Source organism: Bombyx mori, chromosome 7 (assembly GCF_030269925.1).
Source record: "Bombyx mori chromosome 7, ASM3026992v2".
NCBI classification, from domain to species: domain Eukaryota; kingdom Metazoa; phylum Arthropoda; class Insecta; order Lepidoptera; family Bombycidae; genus Bombyx; species Bombyx mori.
This window is the reverse complement of record NC_085113.1, coordinates 8,103,343-8,123,345: the sequence shown is the minus strand read 5'-3', so window position 1 is coordinate 8,123,345 and position 20,003 is coordinate 8,103,343. Positions and strand designations below refer to the sequence as shown.

The following is a 20,003-nucleotide window of genomic DNA, read 5'->3' as shown; positions in this document are numbered from 1 at the left end:
GTATGGTTTTTAAAAAAACCAAAAGATTTACATTAACCGAAGTTGCATATGTGTTTATGTAGTCCGTAATAATTTATGGTTAAAATCTATCTTTATGAAGTGTATGTAATTTTAATTTTTCCAGTATAGTTTCGTCTTGCAAGTAATTAGCAATATATATACATTATTGCAGTGCCATTGTACAAATAGTCACCCTTGTGTTGTTATGACGTGCAATGTATTATTTCATTAAAGTGACAATGAAACACTTTTTATTTTATTTTCATGTTCGTTTATTTTAGTAAAAATATAGGTGGGTACATTTTCATATCGATGGTTGATCACAGGATGCACAAGCAAAATCACAATTAATATTTTACAATTCTTATTACCAAGGATTAAAACAGTTAAAAAATTATCCGCAATTACCAGTAATTTGTAAAATTGTTACAATTTTAATTAAAATCTTTAAATTGGTTTTTCGGAAATTATAATTTTCGAGAAAAATTCTTCATTCATAAGAATTCATTAACTCTATAATCAATACGCTGTTTGTTTTTTTCATTTAAATGGAATTATGAATTTATTCTTATTTAACTATGTTAACATAGTAGAACCGACAAAAAATATGTTTTCATATTTTCACAGCCGACAATTATTGAAAACAAAAAACACATCACAATCATTCAATAAATTGCTATCACTATTCAGGCTAAAAGAATTCTCATATAACGAAAAATATCAAATAATAGCCTTCTTTAAATTCACCAAAATGGTGAAGGACAGGAATCAACCTTATTACTACTGTTTCCTCACAATCAAAGAGTATTTTTAAATACAGCAACACTCAAATCGTCAGTGTTGCCAGCAACTCTCTAACGCCACCGGCATTGTTTTCCATTTTCATGATATCCCTAAAGGCTCGTGCGCACATGGCCTCCTTTTCCAGTTTCTTGGATATCTCGTGAGCTCTGCGGGTGATTTCTTTGGGTATTCCAGCGAGGCGGGCCGCATTGAAACCGTAGGACTTAGGACAAGCACCTGGACTCAGCTTGTATAGGAACGTGATAGTCTCCTCCGGTATGTGATCTTCGCTATCGGGGACCGATTCGTCGGTTTCTACCATGCACGCCTGAAAAATAGGAATATTAATATTGGCACTGTCATTGATCAAATCAATAACATGTATGTGTACTGTCATGTTAGCATGTTAGCAAGAGATTGTTGCAACAATGAGATGTTTACAATTAATATGATGCTTAAAATATTTTCACAATTTCATTGTATAAACCAGTTAAATAAGATTACAATCAGAAATAAATGCGATGCAAAATAGAACAAGTTTTTTTTTTTAAATTCGAAGTTTACATGCAAATAGTTTTTATGCAAGATAAAATAAGTAAAAAAATATTATTTTTTAAATTTCAAAATAAAGTTTAAATGTAAATAGTCTTTGTCTCTCAGAAGTATTAATTCCCTTTTCAGCAACGATTTACGAAGTTATTTTTTCCGTAACCAACCAACCAAAAGCATAATAAATATATTAGAAATTTTCACTACTTCTCTTTATCTATTGTTAATTTGAAGAAATAGTAAATTCGGTTGATTATCTAGTATATTCAATCAAGTGCAACGAATCCAAGTCGAATTGCCATTTCCCCGCCCTAGCACGTGTACGTGCGCGCACAACGCACCATGTGCCCGAGCACGAGTCCATCGTGCGCCGCCAGATGTCGCACGAGCGAGTGGTAGTGTGTCGAGAACACGGCCCGGCAGCCGCGCCCCGCCAGCGCCGCGCACACGCCAGACGCTATGGCGGTCCCGTCGTACGTGGACGTGCCTCGACCTGCGATCAATAAACATTTAGCCTTCCGCGAACACCACGAAACGTCACCAATAATATTACGACAAGAGAAAACTAGAGATTAAATCATAAAACTAATTGGTACTGGTGGTAGGACCTCTTGTGAGTCCGCACGGATAGGTACCATCACTCTGCCTATTTTTGCCGTGAAGCAGTAGTACGTTTTGGTTTGAAGGGTGGGGTAGCCGTTGTAACTATACTTGAGACCTTAGAACTTATATCTCAAGGTGTGTGGCGCATTTACGTTGTAGATGTCTATGGGCTCTAGTAATCACTTGACACCAGGTGGGCTGTGAGCTCGTACATCCATCTAAACAATAAAAATAAAAGAAGTGGGTAGGTTTGGAAAAGTAAACGATTTAGTGTACCTTAAGACATAATTAAAGCGTTACTAATACTAGTACAAAAGCTATTTTCTGCTATAGAATTTGATTGCCACCAAGCGGAAATAGACTTGCTGATTGTGTATCTACATGTTTGCGTTAGAAAGGTGCCCGAGGAATTGTTCGAGATGATACCATCGTCTCGTTTTTACCGCCGCAGCGCCCGCCGCCGGAGTAGAGTTCACCCATATTACCTGGAGCCACTACGGTAATCCACAGTGCGTTTCCAGATATCTTTTTTGCCACGTACCCTTCGGCTTTGGAATGAGCTCCCCTCCACGGTGTTTCCCGAGCGCTATGACATGCCCTTCTTCAAACGAGGCTTGTGAAGAGTATTAATCGGTAGGCAAGCGGCTTGGTTTTGCCCCTGGCATTGTTGACGTCCATGAGCGACGGTAACCACTCACCATCAGGTATGCTCGTCTGCCTATACGGCAATAAAAAAAAAATTGAAAAGGGGTGGAAATGATAAATTGAGGCATATTCTCACCCAATTCGTCTAACAAGACCAGCGAATGTACGGTGGCGTGCCTGACGATGGCTGCGGTCTCGTTCATCTCCACCAGGAACGTGGACTGTCCGGCGAGGATGTCGTCGGAGGCTCCGAGGCGCGTGAACACGCGGTCCACGAGGCTGAGGCCGCACTCCCGCGCCGGCACGTAGCTACCCTGGACACAGACACGCGTTTTTTATATACGCTTTTATTGGCTTCAGACGTATGTATGTTTGTAACGGAATCTTTGAACGTGATTTTGACCACCCTCAAAACGTCGGATTAACTCGAAATTTCGTATACTTGTTAAGGACCGATGACAAATCAATAATAATAATATAACGTTAAAAAAATTAACAAAATACGCTTTTATAGAAAATCTAACAAAAAAATAGAAAATAAATTTGAATGAAAAATAGTGTAATAAAAATGATTTTATTGTAAAAAAAAGCTGTGGGGTGCCTCAAATTCGGTGCAAAACTCAGCGGGCTGTGTCTATGAGTTAGTTAGACGACGCCCGTTGCTTGAGGGTCCTAAAAGCACAGAGAGTGAGTCCAGGGGGGCTTTGCATTGCCTCGTCTGTGTGTATCGGTGTGATATAGTTACCAGGTGCGCGAGGACGGCGAGCAGGCCGAGCTGCCTCATGAGCGTGGACTTGCCGCCCATGTTGGGCCCGGAGAGCAGCAGCAGGCCGGGCCCGGCGCCGCCCAGCCTCGTGTCGTTCGGTATGAACTCGTTCACCAGCGATATGCAGGGGTGGCGCCCCTCCACGATGTTTATGTAGGGCTGTACAATATATTTATCGTCACAATTACCTTATTTTTTTTTCTAAATTAAAGATTCGATACAAGGCATGTATCATCATGTGTACTAGTTTTCTGAAACCGCATGTACGGATACAAAGACTAGTTTTAAGGATTCATTGATGATGAAATTAATTGTTCATAGCTGGCAGCTTATTCACAATGTACATAATATAAATTACAAAGGGTAACAATTCAAAAAAGTTTATTTATTGTTTATAATTACATTAATGCTAATAAATAAATAAAAACATAAAGTACAATCCTGCATAATTCGTTAAAATCAATTTCTATCCATTCTTCGCTTTCACGAATGTTTTTAAATTAATTCCTTATTATTTAATGACAATCCGCTGAATTGTTATATTAGAATACACATATCGAGGCTTGAAAGGCAAACGTGACTAAACGACAATAACTGCTTTATACATAAATGACATGCAATAACTATATTTGATGCGCAAAAAATATATATTTCTAGGTGTTCTTGGTTGTGAATTTTCAGACTGTATTTCCTTTGTGTTTTGTTTCTTAGGTTTGTGAAGTCTGCCGTTAAATTATAAAATACTGTTAATTTCTATTTGGTTTAATATGAAGTGATTGTACAATATATTGCGCGTCTTGTAGCTGTTGAGTCCCGTTCAGAAGTGAAGGTGGTTGTGTGTGTTCGCGCTGCGGAGCTCGCCGGTCCGCCGGTTTGCCGTCCCCTCCCTCGCCGCGCTGCCTGCGTCTTTCCCGACTTTGCGAAGGAGGAGTTGATGCGTAAACACTAGGTCTATTAAAATCATTTCAATCCTACAGCTAGATTCGTTAAAATATAATATAATATAATTTTTTCAGGTATTTCAACTTTAAATTAGTCTACTGTAAAGTTCACGCATTGTCGCTCAGTCACGTTTGTCTTTCATGCGTCGATATATATATATTGGATGGCATATCCCTTTACCTTTGTCCCTGTATCGAAAGTGACATCGGGTAGACAGATGTCGCCGTGCTGTTGTCGTGCAAACTCTGCGAACGCCAGCAGCACGTCGAGGCTGGCGAGGCAGTGCACGGCCGCTTCCCACTGCGCATAGTGGGACGAGAACTTCTCGTACATTCTGCGGCTCAAGTCCTTCAGCACATTCGTCTTTTGTTCCTCGGCGGCCATCATGCGGGACAGGAACTCCTAAAAATTATTTAACCAATTAAACCCTTTTTTTCGGGCCGGGGGCCGAACATCCTACGAGATCCCCGCGCCTAGGGGACGCGCGGGGTATGTGGGACTGGTCCGCGACTGCGAGACTGCGGGCCCAAGGATATTTTTAAGACCCTACCCACTAAACGACTCCTCTGCACTCTACGCCCAAGCGTCCCTTCCCCTCCGAGGTCAGAACCCGGATGAAGTAAGGGTTGAAGTAAGGGTGTTACCGCGGTCAACACTACAACCAGACGGCGCTGCTCACCCCAAGAACGCCCGGCCAATTTAACACTTAAACTAGCATTTTTTTATGATTCTTTCTTTTGTGTAATTGCTTGTTTTCCTCGATTGATGCCCCGGAAAATAACCAGATACTTAATAAAAGTCAATCGACAGTGAACAAACTGATATTCACAGAACTCACCGTTATTAATACCAATGCGTTCTCGATAACTCTACGAAGCTATACGACAAAAGGATAGAGATGCTAAGAGGCTCATCAAAAACTTTAAATCTTATGTAGTAGAATTATATAGACTGATTTCATAAAAATATTATAAAACGTGCGAACGTTCTTTTTTTTATTTTTGATGATTAATGAATACGTAAAATTATAAAAGCTACCAAAAAAAAAACAATATCTACCTTCGTCTCGCTGGTAGAAAACCTTTTGAACCCTTTGCGAGCGCTCTCCATGTGGTAGTCCGAGCCGGCGCGGGTACAAGCGCTCTGCGGCACTTCGATCTGGTAACGCTTTTTGTCCGTACCCACATATGACAACTAAAAAAACGACTAATTATTTTAATACAGCTCTTGCGAGTGAAGTCGTCGTGGCCTAAAGGATAAGACGTCCGGTGCATTCGTATCTAGCGATGCAACGGTGTTCGAATCCCGCAGGCGGGTACCAATTTTTCTAATGAAATACGTACTCAACAAATGTTCACGATTAACTTCCACAGTGAAGGAATAACATCGTGTATTAAAAATCAAACCCGCAAAATTATAATTTGCGTAATTACTGGTGGTAGGACCTCTTGCGAGTCCGCACGGGTAGGTACCACCACCCCACCTAATTCTGCCGTGAAGCAGTAATGCGTTTCGGTTTGAAGGGTGGGGCAGCCGTTGTAACTATACTGAGACCTTAGAACTTATATCTCAAGGAGGGTGGCGGCATTTACGTTGTAGATGTCTATAGGCTTCGGTAACCACTTGACACCAGGTCTACTGTGATCTCGTCCACCCAACTAAGCAATAATTTTTATTAAAAAATATAAACGCTCGAACACTGGAAGAAAGTGTCAAGTCCTCGTTTCAGGTATATACATATACTAGCCGTACTCGCCCGCTTTGCTGAGTCGTTTAAAATTAACATTGTTATTTATTGTCATTATTATTAAGGAATCCAACACTCACATAAATATTAGCCTATCCATTAAGTACATGTATTTTCTACATGGATACCAAGTTTCAGGTCAATCGGATGCATGATTCAGTAGTTATAACGGAACATCCGTAAAAATCACTGCAGATTTATATATTATAGTATAGATAGAGTATAGATGTCGGAGACGGTCATTAGTTTGGTAGCAAAACGAAATGCAGCACGATTCCAGAGAGGTGAAAACACAACCGTGATATCTTCGTGCTACGATAGAGCCTAGCCAGTGGAGGCGCGTAGACGCCATTACACATTTACGAACCAGCCTTCTTGAAGACTGGTGCTTCCATCCTAAGAACTGTCATTCGTTTTCGTTTTTGCTATTGTCAAAAAAATATTGCTAAATATTCTAAGACAGCAAACGTGTTTTATGTACTCACTATTTCTCTCAACTCAATCACCCTATCGACAACTATATATGTATGTATGTATGCAGATGCAACAACTTACTCTACAGCGGAAGTGTTTCTCTTGCTCGGCTAAATACTCTTTGAGCTCACTCTCTATCTCGTGTATTCGTTGCAGGGCTCCGTCGTACTCTCTGTCGACGCCCGCGCCCGGTTTGATGCAGCCTTCCTTCTCGGCCTCTTGTTGATTGAAAGCTTCCTGTAGTATACATTACTTGTGTAGTTGTCGATGGTGGATATTTTTCTTTTCATGCGCAAAACGATCTCATGTCTAAAGGTTACACGAGCGCTAAACATCACAACGTGAGTGCCGCTGCCCACCATGAGACTCAAGGCTCATGTCTCAAATCTCAAGGTCCTGAATCTTCCACTCTACAAATAGGTAGTATGTATACATAAGATATATTCTCGGACTTACAATATTCCATCAGTATTATCAATATTAGTTTGTATTAATTTATTAGAGTAACCAAAATCTAATAAAAGAAAACAGGGTACTTATGAATTTGTACCTTAAAAAATTTCAAAGTGTCCCTGTAATCCGGGTAATTACCACCTTCGACTTGTGTGATTCTTTTTAATAACACCGAGTCTACGTCACTGAACCTCTCGGCAAGGGTCAGTGCTGAGGTGAAGCCGTTCAACACGGAGATGAACTCTAGAACCTTCCGCTTTGAATATGTCTTCTCTTCGTAGAATATTGCTCTAGAATCCGGATGCTGCTTTGAACGCTTCAAGTTTCCGAGGGTGTGTACTCTAATGTAAAAACATAAACAAATTTTAATATTACATGCACATACAAACAACACATATGTAAGTGTATTTTTTTATTGCTTTTATTTAAACTAATTTAAATATACTTACTTTTTAAATTGACTATTTTTATTAATGTCTTATTAATTGTTTATTAAAGACAATTCAGCTACTCTTGTATTTTTTTGTGTGTAGTTTGTTTATTGAATTTTATTAGATAGAGAATATTGTTAAAGAATATTAGACATCATACTTACTTAGCTAACAGACGTTCTAAATCGGGTAATGATGTCAAAACGTTCTTTGCATTTTGACATAGTTCCTGATTGTCAAACAAACATTTGACAGCTTCTTGCCTTTCTTTTATTACGTTTATATTAGCGCTCGGCGAACAAACCCATTGATAGAGCAACCTGAAACAAAAATTGAATACTGTCCTTAATTGTAACTAAGTGGGTAGTAAAGTATCAGTACCGAACTTAGGATTGGAGGAATTAGGTTGTGGCGGTAACCATCATACAACGCAAGACATTTGACAGATGCCTGAATCTCGCTTAAGACATTTTCCCAACTGTGATTTCCTCGCAGTGAAATGATACCACAATTTTACATTTAACTAGCTGACCCGGCAGACTTCGTAGTGCCTCAATCGATAAATAAAAGACCTTAACTTTTGTATAAAATAAACTTAAAACAAACAAAAGGAATCCGTCCGACGGCGGACACATCAAAGGTAAAACAAAATTGTTATTTTTATTTAACTCCGAGCATTTTCATATTTATCTACCTTTTAAACCTTCTCTGGACTCCCACAAACAATTCAAGACCAAAATTAGCCAAATCGGTCCAGCCATTTTCGAGTTTTAGTGAGACTAACGAACAGCAATTCATTTTTATATATATAGATTAAAGAGCGATCTAATACAGATTTAATAGCGGAGCACCCAGCGTATGTCTTCTACCGAACTCAACCGAACAAAAGCACTTGCGAATACCGTCGAATATTCTCGTCCGATGCTCCAGCACAGGGCCAATACAAGGTAAGACAGAACATGGCTCCGAAAACGAAACAAACAAAAACAAACCTTTTTCCCATAGCCGTTGAACAAAAATTCAATCTATCGTACAGACAGCCTTCGTCTTGTACTATCCGTAAATTCCTCAGCGTTATTGCGTCCAGCACCAAGGTGTTGCCGCCCTCCCAAAGATTATCGACCTTATGCCTTTCCGATAACTTCCTATTTAGTACATCGGGTGGAGCGTACGATGTGAACTGCGACATTCCTAGTATTTGTATGTCCAATAAACACTCGGTCAAATAAGAAACGCATCCTCCGAGAGCTTTAATGGCGAGTTCACAGTTGGGAGCCGGTGTCAGACCCAGGGAATCACCTGAAATTAATAAAGAACATATTATTACTGACATATTATTTTTGGGAGACTCATACAACAGTTCTCTTTTACTTTTGTTATAATGAAAAAACTTGAATACCATCTTGAGATGAGAGTTCGAAATGTCAATCGTTTTGTTTAATGACTGCCTGAAACTTCAAACGCCAGAGTGGAGGAATAATTATAGATATCCTGTATTTATGTTACACAATGTTTTGTTTCTTCATCGTAATAGGTGTTTGTGGGCATTTGAGTGTTGAGTTAATTTTTTTGAAGTGAAAACTTCTTTAGAATCGTTGTGATTTCAAACCGGATGCAACGGAAAAAACGACAGGTAAGAGACACAAATACAAAAATGTGTAGGATGAAGCCTGCAAAGAATGAGACAGAAATATACATACTATTTAATACAGCGCCATCTGTGAGATTTTTTAATACTAACGTGTGTATGAAAGCTCTTGTAGTGAATTTTAATTTAGGATTATACGTGAAATTAAAATATCATTTCACAGGGGGCGCTACCTTACAATTATTTACTAATGACAAAGTTTTACATAAATACTTAAGACGTTTAGGATAATTGTATTTTAATTTTGGAAGGTTTCACTTCTACCACGTGTGAATTGCACACATTTTGTATTTATTAGGAACGCAGCTATCGCAGCAGTATGGTACGAGCACATTGGGCGTCTTATCTGATAGTCAACGATTCAATGCGGATGTTTTTTTATCTCTATTAAATTAGTAGGAAAGACAGAAACAGTTAAACGGCATTTTTCTCCCATTTCCAACTGATTTGTCTTTTGTTTAATATCGTTTTACGAGCTTTGGTGTCATCCATAAAAACAATTTGGAAATATTGTAGTTTTTTTATTTATTTCACCAATAAATCATCAGAGAAACTATAAAACAGTGTTTTAAATCTTGAAGTATCAGTGATTATGGTTGAATTTCGATCACTAGGCGAATACTGTATAGCACGAATGAGCAGACGAAACCTCGCCAGTGGACTCCTCATTAGAGTACCGATCGGCTATCTCTATCCCACTCGCACTTCTCCACACAAGAGATTACCTTATTGTGTTCTGGGGCGAGTTCTCGTGGAGTGTTGGTTTTTTTTCCTACCTATTCTAGTAACGAGGGGTTATTCTAGATTCACCGAACTAGTAGGCGAGTTCACGGGGCTCAAGCTGAGAGTGTAGCTAATACTGGTCCTAGCAAAAAAGCAGTGCTTCGAATCTACCACCGGATCGGACACGCGACCCACTCAGAAGATCCGGCGAGAAACTCAGTGGGCTGTGTCTATGAGTTAATTTACTCATCGAGCTCTTGGTCACAAGGGACGGAATCGGCGAGGACGGTGACCGGTGCTTGAGGTACCTAAAAGTACCGTTAATCGATCGTGAGGATTCTTATTGACGTAAAGGTTGGTTAGCATCGCCTACGACATCAGTGGAGCCACTTAAACCTCCATGATGCAAAGCTCTTGTTTTCAAAAGGTCAGAAGCGACAACGGATCATGTCCAAAGCAACACAATGTGGACAATGTCGTAGTACTTGCTCTGACAAGGGTCAACGACCCGGCAGCTACTCACCTTGATGTAAGAACTCCTTGATACCTTCTGGCCAGTCTCCGTCCTCATTCGTCCTGTAGTACTTCTCGGCTAAGGTTTTGAGCGTGACATCGGGAGCCCCCAGGGTCCGGGGCTCCCTGCGCGCGTCGTGCCAGTGCGTGGACAGCAGCTTGCTCGTGCGGCCCGTTGTCGCTTTACGGTCGTATATTATCTGAGATTAAAACGAAACCAATCATATTTTAAGTTCATTTTCAAGCTTTTTTAATTGTGTACAGTGGAATGCAAAAGTGCAAGGGTTGCAAGAACACAAATTATCGCACGAACAATTAACGCCATCTATCGGCTGTAATAGTGAAACGGTGTCAATACTAGATGGCGTTTTGTTATTTAAGAATCTCAAAAACAATGAGAGTTTATTTACTCTCATCATACGAGACTACTTGTCGAACCGTTCGTTCCGATATCGAGTCGAGGGAACGCGTTCCCGGCCCCGTCACGTCACAGCCGGAGTCCCGCAAGGCTCCGCCCTCTCCCCGTTACTATTCAGTTTGTATATCAACGATATACCCCGGTCTCCGGAGACCCATCTGGCGCTCTTCGCCGATGACACCGCCATCTACTACTCGTGTAGGAAGAAGGCGTTGCTTCATCGACGACTTCAGACCGCAGCTACCACCATGGGACAGTGGTTCCGGAAGCGGCGCATCGACATTAACCCCACGAAAAGCACAGCGGTGCTCTTCAAAAGGGGTCGCCCTCCGAACACCACGCTGAGCATCCCTCTCCCGACTAGGCGCGTCAACACCCCCGCCCCCGCCGTTCGCCCAATCACGATGTTCGACCAGCCCATACCGTGGGCCCCGAAGGTCAAATATTTAGGCGTCACCCTCGACAGTAGGATGACATTCCGCCCCCACATCAAGACGGTACGCGACCGTGCCGCCTTCATTCTAGGACGTCTCTACCCGATGATATGTAGGCGAAGTAAAATGTCCCTTAGAAATAAGGTGACACTCTACAAAACTTGCATACGCCCCGTCATGACCTATGCAAGTGTAGTGTTCGCTCACGCGGCCCGCATACACTTAAAATCCTTTCAAATCATTCAATCCCGTTTTTGCAGGACAGCCGTCGGAGCCCCGTGGTTCGTCAGGAATGTCGACCTCCATGACGACCTGGACTTAGAGTCCATCAGTAAGTATCTGCAGTCGGCGTCCATGCGCCACTTCGATAAAGCGGCACGACACGAGAACCCTCTCATCGTGGCCGCCGGTAACTACATTCCCGATCCTGCGGACAGAATGGAAAGCAGTCGACGTCGCCCAAAACACGTCATCTCGGATCCTCCCGATCCACTAACGGTGCTTTTAGGTACTTCAAGCACCGGTCACCGTTCTCGTCGAACCCGTCGCTTGCGACGAAGGGCTCGACGAGTAAATTAACTCTCAGACACAGCCCACTGAGTTTCTCGCCGGATCTTCTCAGTGGGTCGCGTTTCCGATCCGGTGGTAGATTCTGCGAAGCACGACTCTTGCTAGGGTTCGTGTTAGCAACATCGTCAGGTTTGAGCCCCGTGAGCTCACCTACTAAAGTTAGGGTTACGCTGAAATAGCCGCTAGGGCTATCAGCTTAGGTAGGAAAAAAAAAAAAAAAAAAAAAAAAAAAGTTTATTTACTCGTAGGAGAAAAACTAACTTTATTATGCAACACTAAAAGCACATGGTTAAGGTCTTTTTTTTTTTTTTTGGTAAGGAGGAAATCTGCGGACTTCCGCCCTCCACTGGGGATAGAGGGCAGAGCATGTCAGAGTCGAACTGACTAAAACCTCCTGTCGCTCAACAACCAAAGTCCAAACCTCGCATCCTCGCATGAGACAGAACTCATGAAGAGGCAAAGGGGGGAAAGTGAAGCGTTTAGTGCGGAGCACATCTCTCCCATCACCCTCCCCCTCGGGACACCAGACCGGCAGTCGTCGGCGCCACGACCACCAGCCCTCTCGGTCGGCAGGCTATCCGAAGCCCGCCTAGATGGCGCCGGTTAGAGTGAGCTATCCTACGGAATACCCCGCTGGACCAGAACCAGCGTGGGTCGAGGATAGCCGGCCTCCCATCACCCGGATGCTCTTGCGTAACACGCGTGCAGAGCAGCTTGCACGTCGTTTTCTTAGGCCCCCCTCGCCGGTCCACAGACCGACATGTGAGGGGGACCCGAAACACTTAGAGGGCCAGGGCTTGGGCGAGATCCGCCTCCCTGGCCCCCGCTCGACGGCGGTGGGCGTCTCTAACGCGCCCCGCCGTCTCCTTCTGCGAGATGGTGCACTCGCAGAAGTCGAGCATCGCCTTCTACGACTCGTCGTCGCCGAGCATCGATGCCACAACACTCGGCACCCCTCCCATGCGGGGCAGGCGACGAGCGTATGCTCCGCCGTGTCCAAGTCGCAATCACAATGGTGGCACTCTGCCGTCGGCTCGGCTGTGATCCGGTGCAGGAACTCACCGAAGCAACCATGCCCAGTGAGCACCTGCGTGAGCCGGAAAGTGAGGCGTCCTCTGTCACGATTCACCCAATTCACAAGGACCGGGCGAATCGCCTCGACGGTCCTACGACCAGCCGAAGGATCAGCCAGCCGTCTGGACCATGACTCCAGCACATGGTTAAGGTCGGGCATTTCTTCATTCTTTCTTTTTGCAATTTATTTTTTCTGTTCAGCAAAATTTTCACCCCTGACTAAGTAAGAGATAAAGCTTAGTGAATAGTATATCTATACATCAAGGGAACACTGTACTAGCATCAGTGGTTTCTATCGTTTTGTTGAAGCAGCTGGCGTATTAGTAGCCAAGGTTCATATTGGTTACTATTCTTACCAAGGCTGGTGGGTAGTGTGCCAGTGTGGTGAGAAGTCTCGATGAGTGCTTGTCGTCTTCGAACTGTCCAAGGTGGAACAATCCTATTGAAGTGTCTATGAAACAAACCCCATAAGTGCTTGAATCATTATGTGCCTGTAACAACAAATATTTTGTTTTTTTACATAGTTTTATTACATAGATGGAATAATAAGCATACAGCCTATCTTACGTTGAGTGGTCACCTCGACGTAAAGTTCGAATGTCAATTGTGTAATCCGTAATGTCCGCAGATCGTGTCTCTTCTTTTTCTCCACCTTATCCCACTAGGTGGGGTCGGCACAGCTATTTTTTCTCTTCCATTCTCTTCTATCAGCCGTCATCTCAATACTCACTCCTCTCTCTTTCTCTCATATCGTCATTCACACACTCCATCCATGTCTTCTTCGGTCGACCTCTTCCCCCTCTACCTTGCCCTATCATTTCTCCGCTCTTTAATTTGTTGATTACCGGGGCTACGTTCCCCGCAGGTCCGCAGATCATGTAGGGTACATAATATTAAGATCTCCAATGTTTACATCTGTTCTTTATTTAATATGCAATTTAGGAATTGTAATGTGATTTAAGTCCGATTCGTATTAGCAGCATTTTCTGTTATTTACCTTGACCTTTTAGTAAATTTTAATGTGTTCTCATTTTTGTTATTTTGTATATTTTGTTCACTATCTAAAACAATTTTTTATATTTTTACCTAGCTGATGATTTTTAGAGACCATTTTAGCGTAACCTTAACAAGTAGGTGAGCTCACGGGGTCCTAACTTGACGACGTTGCTAACACTAACCCTAGCAAGAGCAGTGCTCCGCAGAATTTACTGGCGGATCTGAAACGCGACCCACTGAGAAGATTCGACGGGAAACTGAGTGGGCTGTTTGTGGGTTAATTTACTAGCCGAGGCGTTCGTCGCAAGCGACGGGTTCGACGAGAACGATGACCGGTCTACTCCTATATTGTATTATTCACTTAAGCTTGTGCGGTTTTCCTTTATCTTTCCTTAACATAGTATGTGGATGGATAATAAATATGTGAATAAATAATTGTCACACTGTTCAATCTGGGATAAAACGTCCGGTGCATTCGTGTTGAGCGGTGCACCGGTGTTCGAATCTCAGGCGGGTACCAATTTTTCTAATGAAATACGTACTGAACAAAAGTACACGATTGATTTCCACGGTGAAGGAATAACATCATGTCAACATCAAAATCAAATCCGCAAAATTATAATTTGCGTAATTACTGGTGATAGAAAATCTTGTGAGTCCGCGCGGGTAGGTACCATCACTCTGCCTATTTCTGCCGTGAAGCAGTAATGTGTTTGGTTCGAAGGGTGGGGCAGCCGTGGTAATTATACTTGAGACTTTAGAATTTATATCTCAAGGTGTGTGGCGCATTTACGTTGTAGATGACTATGGGCTCCAGTAACCACTTAACACCAGGTGGGCTGTGAGCTCGTCCACCCATCTAAGCAATAAAAAATAATAAAGAAAACTGGAATGCAACCACTATACACCAGATGGATTGCACGCTTGTTCGGCCTACACTGTGAGCTCACCTGTTCAGCCACCGCGAGCATGTAGGCGGCGAGTGCGGCGGCGCGCGGCGCGTCGTTGGGCCCGCAGCCCTCGGCGCCGCGCACCGCCACCTGGCACACCTCGCGCCGGACCACCTTGTCCAGCTTACTGCTCTGTCCGCCTGCAACGCGACACAACTTTATGTATAACTAGCTGTATCCGTCCGCTTCGCTGGGCATTTAAAATTAACATTATTTCTCACCCCCAAAAAGATTCTCATCATTAACGCCCCCACAACTGGTGTAGGGAGTCCAACACTCATATAAACATTAGCCTATCCATTAAGTACATGTATTTTATACATTGATATCAAGTTTCAAGTCAATCGGATGCATGGTTCAGTAGTTATAATAGAACATCCGTAAAAACCACAGTAGATTTATATATTAGTATAGATTCATCTTATCTACTTATTACTTACTAGCTGACCCGGCAGACTTCGTAGTGCCTCAATCGATAAATAAAAGATCTAAACTTTTCTATCAAATAAACTTCAAACAAACAAAAGGAATCCGTCCGACGGGGGACAGATCAAAAGAAAAACAACATTGTTATTGCTATTTAATTCCGAGTATTTTCAAATTTATCTACCTTTTAAACCTTCTCTGGACTTCCACAAATAATTCAAGACAAAAATTAGCCAAATCGGTCCAGCCGTTCTCGAGTTTTAGCGAGACTAACGAACAGCAATTAATTTTTATATATAAAGAAGAAGATTATATCCTACCCTCCATCACATATGGTTGTAAAACTTGGACTTTGACAAACTAATGGACAAAATTAGAAGTATAGACATCAGGCGCAAAACGAAATAAACAGACATTCTGTCACGTATTGATCAACTCAAATGGAGATGGGCGGGGCTATACTTCGCTGCATAAAGGAAAAATGGAGCAAACGGGTGACAATATGATACCCAAGGGATGGTGCGAGGAGCGGAGGTCTGAAGACCAAGAAGATGGGAGGACGAACTAAAAATTCTCTGTGTGCTTAGTACGAGTTTTTTAACGTTCTCGATAGCGTAAAAGTTAAGCCAATTTTGTATGTAATTGGAACAGCGCCCCTAGCGGCAAACGTACGCAAACGATCCCATTCCATACGAATGTGAGTTAACTTTTACGCTATCGAGAACGTTAAAAAGCTCGCACTAAGCATACTTGACCCCTTTAGATTAGAGTAGCAGCAGACAGAAAGCAGTAGAAAGAGTTGGAGGAGGCCTTTGCCGAAAGGCACACCGAGACGAGAGACATTTTGTAGTAGAAGTGTAGACTTTACTTTTATATTTTATTTTCATATATTAAATTGATTTTTTATTTTTGTAATCTACTTGAAATTGTTAGTTTAAAATGTAAAATTTTCGGGAAATAAAGGCATTATTATTTTACTTATTACGCATCTGTGTACTGACTCCAAACAGAAGCTGTGCCATTATTACAAGTACAAATAACGGAATGCAAAAAATGCTGACTAATATTTCTTGGAATTTTAAAGGAACTCAAGAAAATCAACTTTTACAAAATCAGTTAACGAGTTATTTAATACAGAAGATACGAGATATGGAATAAAATGTTAAATTTATTATTTACTTTGAATTGTAAATACTCCACTCACACACGCATATGTTCAGACATTTTTGTGTGACATTCACTACTTACTTTTTCTACACCTTTCCTGTGTCATTTCAGGAGTTTCGGTTTGTTCCACGCGTGCTATTTTGTAACCTTTCGATACTAGAGTCGAAGCCATACGTCCGTAGGCGCTTTCAGGGAAGCCAGAATGTGCGAAATCACCCTAAAATAAGCGAGATAAGATTTTCAAATATAAATAACTTGTGTATTATAAATGGTTATTTGTTAAATATAAGATCCCTACAGTAATGTATGCCATTAACAAGTTTGCTTGTTTAAACAATAAAATATGTAGATGAATAATAACTAAGGACTATTTATTTTTGCATATGTGCATCAAGCTCTTTATTTAAGAACAGATGTTCAAATTAAACTATTTTTTTGAATTCAGTAATAATCAAAGTAAGGTTATTTTATTAGTATAAAATAATGCAAAAAGTAGAATAATTCAGAACATTTAGAAAATAAGTCGGTGGCATCATTTGCTTTTTGTTTGTATAAAATGCGAAAACAATTAGTACAACTTTTGCAACACGATTTTTGTAGTACTTTCTGTCTATCTGTCTGTCTTCGTTTCCGACAACTGTCCCAATAGACATTTATTTTACTAATATTGCATATTTTAAATTTTGTGAGCAAAAATTGATGTATGTTAGACCTTCATGCAAAAAGTACTGAATTAATGTTGATGAAACTTCACCCTCTAGTGTCCTATATATTATAATAGCACATAGACTATAACACAGTACCATCAACATACAACATATGGCGCAAGTAGTTAAAGAAATTCATATTTTTCATGCACGAGCTGGTTTTACTGTTATGTAATAAATAATAAGTATGTAGCCATACTTTCATGTAGGAGAATCCAAGTTCATTGACCCCAACAGCAGCATCCATGTGATACAATTCATAGAATTTACCAACTTTGAAGAACAATACACAATCAAAATTGGTTGATTTCATTATCCACCATTGTTGATGAGCCTAAAAAAAATATAAGGTGAAAACTATTAATCCTCACAAAATTTGAGTGATCTGACTTAAATCGGCCAGAATTTATATAAATGAAAATTTTACTAATCACTATAAAATCATTATTTCTCATACTACACTCAACGTACGGTCTACTAATATGTATTATAATAAAATTCCATTCACAGATTCATTTGCATCACATGTAACTTAATGGAACTGTTACTTTCAGCCTTAGATAGGTTTAACTTTGACAGAACTTATTAGATTTTTAGTATGAGTGTTCATATTTGGCCCTAGTAGCAATATTAAAAAAATTTAAGTCCTTACAGGTGTCTGACTTTTTAAGAAATCCGGTGGAACATACAGAGTCCTCGGATTATAATCCGGATGGTCCAGTTTCCTCTTCATCGCATCTCTGATCTTGTCTGGCTTCAACCAGTCTAACTTGCAGTGCACCCAATTACCATCTGATGACTCTTCTTCCTGACTCTTTGGGTTTTCTTCAGGTAATATTGTTTTTGATTTTGATCTTAAATTAAAATAGCTCACTTATTTACATTTGACAAAAGTTGATCATTCTTTGGTGTTAAATAATAAAAAATAGCTATGCATGACAGCTTTACAAAATTGATGAAATTGAAATAAAACAATGTTACCGTCCAGAAGAGAGATGAGACATGAAGTCATAGTTACAATCAGTACTGATTAACGGTAGCCAAGATGACAGAACTTATCCATTATTCCATGGAAAAATGTGTTTAAATAACTAGAGTTAAAAAAAATTTTTAAATATTGCTTAGACTTAGATAATGTTCTTTAAATGACATATTTTTAATACCCAGCTGTAGTTTTAGTATTCTTGTTACTTTTTGAGGTTTGATTTGGTTCATATTTAAAACTGTCTTGAAGTTTCTTTTCTACTATACTTTCTTTCTTTTTCTCACTCTTTGCTTCATCTTCTTCCTTCTTAGTTGTTCCAATTTTATTGTCTGCTGAAGAATAGAAAAAGGAGTAATAGTAGTAATTTACTAATAAAAACAAAATCTATTATTTACACTCCTGTAATTCTTGCTGGTATTATAAGTTGGCAGGATTATAATGCCTAATTCTTCTGTAAGTTTTAGCATACTAGTTGTAAGGGTGAGACAATACATTTTAAGTTTCAAAACATCTTACCTTTATTTTCAACATCAGAATCATCAGAATCGACTGGATTTAGTCTTATTCTTTTTCTTTTTGTTGGCAATGAAATAACTTCTTCTTCATCACTCGAAGCCTTCTTAAGCTCCGGTGAGGGTGTAATTTGCCTTTCGCGTTTTTTGTCTAGATTAAAAAAAAAACTTATATTTTGAAGAATGTCACTCTGCAATTTTTTTTAAAATAAACGAGAATTTCTTGTTTTGATGTATTTTATCAATTTAGAAACAAAACTAATAGCATTTATACATATAATGTAACAATTATACGTAGATTTAAGACAGATTTTCTTGGCACTTTGGAAGCATGTTCGCCATGAAAACAATCTGTCTGTTTGCATATGTGAATAAGACTAGTGAAACAAAAAGACATACTTTTTTTTTATAATATGTTAAATTAAAAATGTTTATGTTACTCAAGAAGAGGTCCTATTATTTTTTACAAGACTTGTACAAATCTTACTTTCAAGATGTATTCCTTTTTTACTGCTTTTCGGGGAACCATTACAATCAGTATCTTCAGTAGCGTCCGCTTTTAATTTTTTATTCGTTGGCGGTGTTTTAGTAAAATAGTTGAAAAGAGTATTGGCTGCCCCTGTGCTGTTTCGTTTCGACATTTTTATAATTTTAATATGAGTCGTATCTTCGTTTGTTGTATTAAATTTTTATTTTTACTAATTACCGGGTAAAAGTTTACTTTCATATGATATACCATTTGACTTTCATTTTCATTTTATTATCGCAAAAGAGTACTTAAGTAAAGATTATATTAATTGAGTATTTGGATTTGGTATGTAATATGTAGGTACTAATCAAATCAAAGTAATATTCGTTTTGGCGCAAACCTGTGGCGCAAACTAGTGTCTAGTGTCAAGCTGTCAACTGCTTGACAAGTTTCGGGGTTTTTCTCGAAGAGAAAGGCAATGGAACTAAGCTATACAGGCAATTCTTAAGTTTAATATTTTCATATATATTCATATACTGGTCTAAACTTCAGGGTACTTAAGTAACTCTTGAAGAGATGGCGGGATGCTATCCTTATAAACCTTTTGCAGTTTACCGATAAATAGGATCCGATGAATGTTAAACTCCGGACATGTGAAAAAAATATGATGTAAAATTTGTTCTTCATTTAGGGAGCATTCATTACAATTTGATGATGAAGTTATTTTCAGTAAAGATGAGCATTATATTTGCAATAACTAAATCTCAGTCTACAAATCTGTGTGTAGAATTTCCTTTTACATCTAAATATTTGCTCCTAGCGAACCACGGTTTAATACCAATTTAATTATTTATTTCAGCATACCATTTACTTTTTTTTTCCATTTATATGCTGCCTGTCTTCGAGCAAATTTTTATTAATTTGTTATCAACTGTTTGTTCATTAATGTTTTTAACTTTTTAATTAACATAAGAGACAGCATTCAAGTCTTTTACGCCAAATCTTCAGTAGCAATTGA

The 20,003-nt window shown here is 40.0% G+C and overlaps 1 protein-coding gene and 1 long non-coding RNA gene across 3 annotated transcripts; one reads left to right on the top strand and one right to left on the bottom strand.

Annotated features, from left to right (window-relative positions):
- Positions 1–248: 248 nt before the first annotated feature.
- On the bottom strand, positions 249–19,409 carry LOC101744671 (probable DNA mismatch repair protein Msh6). 2 transcript variants are annotated; one of them, XM_004931363.5, is made up of 19 exons: positions 19,004–19,409; positions 18,521–18,667; positions 18,183–18,336; positions 17,672–17,873; positions 17,219–17,353; positions 16,394–16,529; positions 14,720–14,859; positions 13,130–13,264; positions 10,288–10,477; positions 8,386–8,692; positions 7,558–7,713; positions 7,060–7,303; positions 6,591–6,746; positions 5,348–5,482; positions 4,469–4,690; positions 3,326–3,505; positions 2,717–2,894; positions 1,674–1,825; positions 249–1,111 (listed from the first exon to the last, which is right to left on the bottom strand). In XM_004931363.5, exons 1-19 carry the CDS (start codon positions 19,155–19,157, stop codon positions 827–829), a joined length of 3,408 nt encoding a protein of 1,135 aa, XP_004931420.2. In that variant the 5' UTR covers positions 19,158–19,409; the 3' UTR covers positions 249–826. The 2 variants fall into 2 exon arrangements, with proteins under 2 accessions (XP_004931420.2, XP_012550311.2); XM_012694857.4 differs by having other exon boundaries at positions 18,183–18,333; positions 19,004–19,403.
- On the top strand, positions 8,228–9,602 carry LOC134199165 (uncharacterized). Its single transcript, XR_009973531.1, has 2 exons — positions 8,228–8,340; positions 9,340–9,602. It is a non-coding gene; the product is annotated as an uncharacterized LOC134199165 (long non-coding RNA).
- Positions 19,410–20,003: the final 594 nt, after the last annotated feature.